The sequence below is a fragment of the Lactuca sativa genome, chromosome 4, assembly GCF_002870075.4.
Source record: "Lactuca sativa cultivar Salinas chromosome 4, Lsat_Salinas_v11, whole genome shotgun sequence".
Lineage (NCBI taxonomy): Eukaryota > Viridiplantae > Streptophyta > Magnoliopsida > Asterales > Asteraceae > Lactuca > Lactuca sativa.
The window spans coordinates 91,660,163-91,669,517 of record NC_056626.2 but is presented as its reverse complement, the minus strand read 5'-3'; the positions used below and the strand labels follow the sequence as shown (position 1 = coordinate 91,669,517).

The 9,355-nt window shown below is 39.8% G+C and overlaps 1 protein-coding gene across 1 annotated transcript; it reads right to left on the bottom strand.

The window, feature by feature from the left end:
- Window positions 1-7,495: 7,495 nt before the first annotated feature.
- LOC111892406 (uncharacterized) lies at window positions 7,496-9,152 on the bottom strand. Its single transcript, XM_023888454.3, has 2 exons — window positions 8,376-9,152; window positions 7,496-8,255 (listed from the first exon to the last, which is right to left on the bottom strand). The coding sequence occupies exons 1-2, from the start codon at window positions 9,019-9,021 to the stop codon at window positions 7,810-7,812; spliced, it is 1,092 nt and encodes a 363-aa protein (XP_023744222.1). The 5' UTR covers window positions 9,022-9,152; the 3' UTR covers window positions 7,496-7,809.
- Window positions 9,153-9,355: the final 203 nt, after the last annotated feature.

The following is a 9,355-nucleotide window of genomic DNA, read 5'->3' as shown; positions in this document are numbered from 1 at the left end:
CGAGGCAATCTAACCGGGTGATTGTGGGCCAAGGCAATCTAACTGGGAGGTTGTGGGCCAGAGTAATCCAACTAGGAGGTTATGGACCCAATACATTATATACATGACAATCCAACCAAGAGGTTGTGGATCCAAAATGTTATATGTAGGGCAATCCAACTGAGAGGTTGTGGGCCAAGGTAATCCAACCGGGAGGTTGTGGACCTAGTTCATTATATGCATGGCAATTCAACCGGGAGGTTGTGGGCCTGAGGTAAGACAATCGGGAGGTTGTAGACCCAACATGAATTATGTATATTTTCTTTTTTAGTGATACTTTGGGAGAATTCACTAAGCTTTGGCTTACAATTTCTAGTTTATTGTTTCAGGTAGTTAAATTGACTGTGGCAAGGAGAAGGCGTGATCGTGTACATCCTTTGACTTTTTATGTATTTGAATCTTATGTTACTCTGATTATTGATTATCACCTTTGAAACAATTGTTTTGGAAATAGTTATTGTCTTGTGGTTGTTTTGGAATAATAAAATTTTTTACTTTGATTTTCGGACGTTACAAGTTGATTGTATTGGATAAGTAATTTAAACCTTGGATTGTTCGTTGGAAGCTGAGGGGTAAAATAGGAAAGGTAATCTATTGGCCTTCTTGCATAAATTAAGGATTTTAGTTCGAGATGTTTTTAGTCATAAGTAACTAGATAGAGTAGTGGGGCTCGTCTATACCTTTCCGTTAATATAAAGATCATCGAACACGGATTTGAAACGAAGAAGTTATGGCTGTTTGAAGTTAGGCAAAGGGAGTCTGGTAGTACACAGGGCGTACATTGTAACATCCCGATGATGAGGTACTTCTAAATTTGGCCATATAATTGAATTATATTGCATTTTGGTCCCTAAGTGTTAGAAAGTGTGAAAAGGGGGCCCATAGTGGCAATTTGGTAAAAGTCGGGAATTAATGAGTACGCCGTGCGTACGTTTATATACGCTCAGTGTACTCAGGCACAACTTAGTACGTTAGGTGTACATTCGTATGCAGGGCGTACATGGATTTCATGCAAACCCTAATTGTAGGGCTTTGGGTCATATTTAAGCAACCTGATGGACTCATATCCTTTTCTTATCTAGCCTCCTTCTGTGATTTTGACCCTCAAGCAACCCTAGAGCAAGAGAGAAAAAAACTTGAGCCTTTAAGAGAGTTTTTGAGTGGTTTTGAAGAGAGAAGGAGGTGGTGAGAAGATCTTGGAGTTGAGAGCACTTTGGATATGGGATTTCTTCTTGGTTTGCAACATCTTGAAGGCATGAAGCTTGCATATTTCCTACTCCATCTTGTAGATCTATCTTTTTGCTCTCTTAAGTCACTTTTTGGTCCCAAAATGATGATTCATGAACATAGCATGTTCTTGACCCATTAAGTTGGTCTTGGAAGGGTCTTGAGTCATAAAAATGGGTTACAAATGGTTGGTTTTGCTCCATGCATCATTTAGAAGGTCTTAATTGACTAAGAAGTTGATTTAAGCACTTAATGGACATGCAAAGTCATAAGGTTGGAAACTTTATGAATCTTAAGGTTATTTTGGGATTTTGATTGAGATTGGTCATTTGGTTGGAATATGCGATGGTTAGAGCTGAGATTCAGAGTCGAGACCTCATCAACTTTTGTCTAGTTTGTGAGGTGAGCTTTCCCTCATTATACTTACGAGTCGAAGGCACCAAGGCCGACCCATTGGATTAGATATCCTATTATGTGATAGTCTGTTGTCATGATGTTTATCCTGATAGATAGAATGATGCTATGCTTAATGATCTGTAGATCTGTCTAACTATCTGTAGACTGATTATATGCTTTTCTAGTGATATGTACACATATTTGGTTGGTGGTTGAGGTTTTACTACTTTGTGCGTGAGCAACAGGCTGGGGGCATTCCAACCTGATGGTTGATTGGGCCGAGGGTATTCCATCCCGAGGATGACTAGACCCATGGTATATTGGCATTCCAACCCGATGGTTGACTGGACCCATAGTATATTGGCATTCCAACCCGTTGGTTGATTGGGCCCAAGGGTATTCCATCCTGATGGTTGATTGGACCTGACATGATGTTATTGCATATGTTATCTGTTTATGTGTTAGTACTTTGAGGGAACTCACTAAGTGTTGGCTTACAATTTTAGGTTATGTTTCATGTACTTCCGATGACCACATGAAGGCGAAGACGTAACCGTACACATCTTCTTGTTTCTGACTTATGATTTTGGGAGACTCTGATGTTAGGAAAATGTTTTGAAAACTATGGTTTGTAAACAATTTATGAATTGGGTTGATTTTAAAAGTTTAAATTTCTTGTGATTTTTATGGGTGTTACAAGTTGGTATCTGAGCCTTGGTTTGAGTGAATTGGAGGAGCACTCGTGTGAATCCAGTCTCAAACTAAGGAAAAAGATTTTAAAAATGATTTTCAAATTGTTTTCAAAATAATCAAAGAGGATGTAATGTGTACAATCAGCTCGAGCCAGTAAGTAGACCCAAAATTACCACACTGTTATTTGATATTGTAGTATGTTAGAACAACATGCTAGTGATAGGCTAGGGATCTTCAGAAATTGCATGATAGAATTTCCTGATGAGATAGCCTAAGGCTCTTCTTTATATGGATTTAACATGATAAATGTAGTTGCTTAGTGTATGCATCATAGTTATACATAACTAAGATTTTATAGCCTGAGAATGTTTGGTTTGGCCTTATTTCCTGTTCTTGTTTGATGAAGGTCTTAGGGTAGAATTAATTATTCGGATATCTATAGGATCCAGTCTTATGCATGATTAGCATACATGAGTGTTGCAGGGATGGTGGAAGTTTCATGTAATGTTTAGCCTTCCTCTAGGAAGTGAGGATAGAGTGTATGTGTATGCTAGTACGTATAGTTAGGTCCATTGTCATGATCCTCTCAGACTAATACAGGTAGGTGTAGAAGGTAGCATGGGCCCGAACTACTGGATGCACAAGACCTGTACGCGTAGCAGGGAAGTCACAACCCCTAGGGATTTGTTGGGAGTTGGTTCCTCAGGTATGATATGTGTTTTATCTAATATCCTCCTGGTTGATTTTCAGTATGGTGATGACGAGATGATTTGAGGCAGGATCCAGATCAGGATATGCCAGCTTTGATAGAGAAGCGGGTTAGGGAGATCATGCAGGATGAGGTTGTTTCTCTCTTTCGGGCACAATTTCCAGAGATGTTTGGGTTTATTAATATTGCTATGTTGGAGTACTTTGAAGAGCGATATGTTGCACTTTCTGAGGTTGCTGTTGTAGCCACCGCAGCCATTGCTGCTGCCGGGATTGGCACTGGGAGAGCCTTCTAGTATCGGGACTTTGACAATACGAACCCCCAACATTTGATGGAGTTCAGGATCTAGACATAGCCATGAGGTGGTTGTCTGACATTGAGTGGTGTTTCTTCACTTGCTCTTACCCAACTGACCAAAAGGTCAGGTGCGCTCTGAACCTTCTCCGGTATGGAGCGAAGGATTGATGGAGACTTGTTACTAACTCGTATTCTCCTGAGCAGTGGACTGCAGTGACGTAGGAGCAGTTCTCGGAAGTGTTCCGTTTTGGATATATTCCGTTGGTAGAGCGTGAGAGGCTGGCCCAGGAATACTCGAATTTGAGACAGGGGACTGAGTCAGTGATGGAGATCACCAAGATGTTCACGGAGAGGGCCATGTTTTGTCTTGAGTTTGCTGCTTCTAAGCAAGCTCAAATGACCCGTTACTTAAGCATGCTCAAGACGGACATCATGTAGTTTGTATCCATTCAGCGTTATGGTTCATTGTTGGAGTTACAGGAGGCTGCTAGGCGGCGGGAGATTGAGATGGAGCTCCAGATGAGGGAGCAAAGATTGGCCACGGTGTAGTCTCAGTCTATGCCGAAGCGATTCAGGGCTGCTGATACTAGATCTGGGAGTCAGAAGGGCCGCACTTGTGGGAAGTGTGGCAAGGTTCATGATGGAGCTTGTCGATCTTCTTCGGGATGCCACAAATATGACAAGCAGGGCCACATTGCGAGGGACTGCTGGCAGCATGCTCTAGTATCCGACATTAGGATTTGTTATCATTGTGATCAGGTGGGCCATCTAAAGACCTAATGCCCTTTTCTTGCTGCTAGGCCAACACAAGCTCCAATGTCGGCTACTCTGAGGATCACGGATGGGAGTCAGGGCTCGAGGTCGCGCTTTCTAACTCACATCAGAGGAGGCCAAGGCGGCACACGACGTTGTGGCTGGTATGTTTCTATTGAAGAAAGGATTTTCATATTGAAGGCCACGACGCGGCCTTAGGTTGCCTCGACGTGGCAGTTGAGGATTTATTGTTTGTTTTGTCGTTTGTGGGTCACGGCGTGGTCATGGATGGCCACGACGTAGCGGTTAACTTTTGACCATTTTGATTTTTGGTCAAACATAGGTAGAATTGAATATTTTGCGAAGGTTTGGTCTTGGCTTGGTTTTAGGAATCTTGGGTTGGCTGTGTTGTTGTTGAGGTAGTTGTTGAGCTTCCGTTGAGTTGCTCAAGTGAGTTTCCTCATTGTATTTTTTGGTTCGAAGGCACCAATGCAGGCCCATTCGGTTATGTATCATGGTATATAGGATTTTACTATGATGTAGTGATCTGTTAGATCTGTATGATTATCTGTTTATTGGTTATATCTTTATATGTTGCATATGTCGACATAGTGCGGTTGGGTTAAGGAAATACTGCTTTGTGTGGAGGCCAACTAACTTGGGAACAAGCCATACTTAATCTATGTGCTAGATAGGCAATCCATACTTATGTTGTGGGCCAGAAAGGCAATCCAGACTCGTGATGGTTGTGGACCCAGTATGTTTGTGTGGTAGTATTTTGGGGGAATTCACTAAGCTTTGGCTTACAATTTTATTTTATGGTTTCATGTACATTAGATGATCGGGGCAAGACAAATGCGTGATTGTGCACATCATCCTTGATATTTTGTTGATTGATGATGTTGGGATACTCTGATTTGACTATGTTTATGGATTATTAAAGGGTTTTAAAAATGAAAATGTTTACTTTGGATTTGGGGATGTTACACCATGACTGAAAAAAGTTTGAGGGTTGACATTTCCGCCAAGTGATGTGTAACATTATTCAGAACCTTGGTTTCATTAGATGAAAATAGAAAGAATGTAGGAAATCCCAAAACTATACAAAAATAAAAGGCATCCACACAATATATTAAACTTTATAAAGTTCAATAAATTGTCACGTCGTCATTTTAAATTCCATAAAATTCTATCATTTTATTACTACAATATATTGAGCCCTAGAAAGTTTAATGGCCATATTTATTTGAGAATTAGAATTTTTTTTCCCATTGAAGAGTTGAATGATCATTGAGTCTAGGTGGTCAGTTGATATATGGCGTCATAGTTGATCAACAAGAATTTTGCATTTATCACTAATATATGAAAGGATGTGGTTTTTGTTACATAGTGGGGATGTTTTGAGTTGCACAACATTTCTCAACATTTACAAGACTCTTATTTGGTGTACATGTTGAAATTGAATATGCAGAAGTCAAACATTTAAGATGTAGCGGTGGATTGGTAAGATATTCAAGACATTGCGAGTTCAGTGGGTTGTAACCCTGGAAAGCCTCTGTTTACTTATATTGGCTTTCCAGTTGGGTTTAAGATGGGTAGATTGAGTAACTGGTCTCTGATGATTGACAAGTTTAAGAGTCGATTATCAAATTAGAAAGCTAAATATTTATCAGTGGGTGGGAGACTTACTTTAATTAAGTTGGTTCTTGGTAGTATTGGTATTTATTATATGTCATTTTTCAAGGTGCCGGAGGGGGTGTTGAAGAGCTTGGAGAATCTTAGAATTCAATTTTCCAGGGTGGTGATAGTGAAGGGAAACAAATCGTTTGGATCAGGTGAGATCTTGCTCTTGCTAGTTTCGAGAAAGGTGATATTGGGATCATAAGCTTGTCGTTTAACTATGTACTAATTTAAAAGTGGTGTTGGCGTTTTGTATGTGAAACAAATGTGTCTTAGGTTTGACTTATCAAAGCAATTAATGACGATATGGTATGTTTTAATAATTTAAATCACATATGTTGTATAAATGGTGTATCGAAAAATATCAGTGTTGTAAAAGTCCCGATTAGACCCCAATTAATCTCTGATTAGTCCCTAGGCGCTACACATCCTACTAGAAGACACCTAACAATTAATACATACCTAAACAATGAGTGAATCCTTAGAAGCCGATGAATTGCCAATACTTTAAAGAAGTTTTATATATATTAATAGAAACTATTTGGGGATTGCTTAGTGTTTTATCAATCATATTAATATATTTTGTTATGATATTAGTGATATTTATGAATTTTGTTATAATATTAGTCATATCTATTTTCTAAAATTTAACAAATTTACATTTTAGGGTCTCTGACTAGTCCCTGACTAATCATTGATTAGGTCGATTAATCCATAGTCGCTAATTGACCGACTTGGTACCGCCTAGTGAGTTTTACAACCTTGGAAAAAGTTGTTCATGAGAGTAGTGTGGTTCCTACGACTACTTTGGAAAAGCCTTTAGGTAGGGGTAATTCTTTTTGTTTCTGGACGGAGATGTTGGTGGGATATAATCATTTCTCTTGTTGTTTTGATTGATAGTATCAACTATATCGACTTGATATGCGACCAGATTGCTTGGTTTTAGACCGGTTCCAAGAGGGTTCATGGAAGTCGGATTGGAGAAGGCAGATTAGAGGCGGGTGTGAAGAGGCACAACTTCAGGGATTGATGGCGGTTCTTCAAGGTGTTGAAATTTCCTGTGTACCCAACTCTTACTCGTAGGCGTTAGATCCACTTAGTAGTTTTACAATTAATTTGAAAAGGAAGCAATATTGACGAATACCTCTCTTGTCAGTGGATGTAGCATCACGTGGTGCAAGTTAGTGTAAAAAAAAATTATTTGATAGTTGAATCTAGACATGGTCCCTACTAGATTTAACTTGTAAAAGTATCGTTTAAGAGTACTTAGTGTGGTCGACTTGCAATAGAGGGGTCGAAACTACCTAATATAGATTCTTCTTGTGTGATGTCTTTTTGCTTTGTTGGGTTCTATTGCCGAATGACTATCTTGGTAGATGATTCCATGTGGTCGGTTAATCGTAAACCATAAAATTAGTTTTTATAAAGTTTTAAATTCGTTTTCATGGATAAAAACCGAGTTTCCAAAATTGATGTTAATTGTAATGTTTGACTTCAATATTCTTTCTAACATGACATAATGGTACAGTTTCAAGTAGGTTTCACATATCATTTGAACACTGAGTCGCTGATTATGAATGCCCTTATGCAACAAAGCATGGTGTGTTTGTGTGGGTGGGTGGGGAAGGGGAAGATAAACTGCATCCTGTTGTTGCACAATAACAAACTGTTTTAAAAAATAAACATTAGAAACAGCTAACAAACACACTAAAAGAACCATTTTATATAATAATAATAATAATAATAACAGTTTCATGTCTTTATGACCTGTATAACTTATATAAGTACAACCCATCCATTTGAGAACCCAAAATAAAAAGAAAAAGAAACCTATACTGAAAATAGAAAGAAATATAAATAAAATAAAATAATCCCACTTTGTACTATCAATCATTTTCATAACTATACCCCCTAAAAACCCAGCATATATAATGGGCGAAAAATACCTTTTCCTTTTTCTTTTTTCGATATATCAAATATCCAAGCTATTTTTATAAAACAAAAAACCTCTTTCGTTAATGGGCCCCATCCCCATGGTTCACCATCTCCATGTATTGATTCAGGGACTCTTGTCGCTGCAATCTCATGTCATCGTTAAACTTCTTTATGAACGCTTCAACTCGCCGGTTCAACTCGTCGTTACTCAGTGACGCCTCTTTCTTCAACTTCCCTCCTGCCGCCGCCGCCGACGACGCTGTTTTCGGATAATCGTTTTGGTTTTCGTAGTTCGACCGGTCCTTGAATGTCTCAGATTTCTTCACCACCTTAGTCGTCGTCGTCGTCGTCGTCGTCGCCACGTCTTCGGACTCGTCGGACTGAACATCGTTGTGGTGGTTCACGAACGTGTCCGACTTCCGGAGGTGCCTCGTCAAAGGCATGTGACGCTTTTCTGTTATCATCTTCCATGTGGTTTCCATCGTCTCGTGCTTCTTCGGTTTCAGCACCCTCAGTACTCTCGCACCTGTGGCGGAGACAATCAAAATAATATCTAGCTCTTAGATACAGCCAATTTTGAATAAAAAATGCAAAATGTGTTTCAGATGATCATATTTTATGCAAATAATTGACTCTAAAATCATACCTTCCGGTGTCGGTTTCCGATGTTGAGAGAATCTGGAAGATAAAAGCTGTCTCTCTCTCACCGGAAAATCGAACTCCGGTTGAACCTTCTTCGGAGGTGGAGACTCCCCCTTAATTATACTTTGAGGAGGATTCCACGTGGGCCTCGATACAACAAACGCATCTTCATCTCCTCCAACTACCTCTGGCCCACTCAGCGCTACCATATTCTTCACGTCAACAACCGCAGGCGCACTCTCATACACCACCGGAGGCTCCATCACGTTAGGTTCAATATCGTAAACCACCGGCGGATGATCCGCCATATTCAAACGCCGCATAGTCGATACCGGAGGCAAATCGGATGCCAGATCTGACGGCGGATTAACCTGCTGCTGAGAGTGATTCTCATTATCCTGGTGATTGTTGTGTTGGAAGCGTGTCGAAGCGGCGATGGTGATGATGATTCCGTTAATGACAACATACAGATACGGAGGCTTAAGCAAGGATACAAGAACCGACCAAATCGCAGGGAGGTCGGACACGGCGAAGTTTAACATCAACGGAATCGCTAACTTCATCATCACAGCTACAGACACAAGACCAGCTGAGATCAATACAGCTTTCAGAGAGAGAATCCATGAATTAGTTGATGATGACGACGGCATCTTCTATCTTCTTTTCCCTTTGAATCAAATCTTCTTCGCTTCGTGAGGTGTGTGAAGTGTGTGTGGTTTAGGTGTATGTGTGTGAGAGTGAAGGAGAGATAGAGAGAGAGAAGCGGATTTAGGTTGCAAAGGAATGAGGTGCAACGGTTTTAAAATAGGATAATATTACACTTTGGTCCCTTCTATTATTGTTTTTATCGTATTCAGTCTTTTGAGTTTTGAAAGTCTAGATTAAATGATTAAAACTGAAACTACTCATATATTTCTTCCGTTGATGATTATTAGCGATCGGTTTATTAAAGATCTCCAAGGACCATTTTTTTCATTCTAGAAG

What these genes read in the sequence shown, in the direction of transcription:
- LOC111892406 (XM_023888454.3), bottom strand. Translation starts at nt 9,021, where the DNA reads ATGCCGTCGTCATCATCAACTAATTCATGGATTCTCTCTCTGAAAGCT. An exon ending in TCGGAAACCGACACCGGAAG is followed by an intron (nt 8,256 to 8,375) that starts GTATGATTTTAG and finishes TCTCCGCCACAG; the next exon opens with GTGCGAGAGTACTGAGGGTG.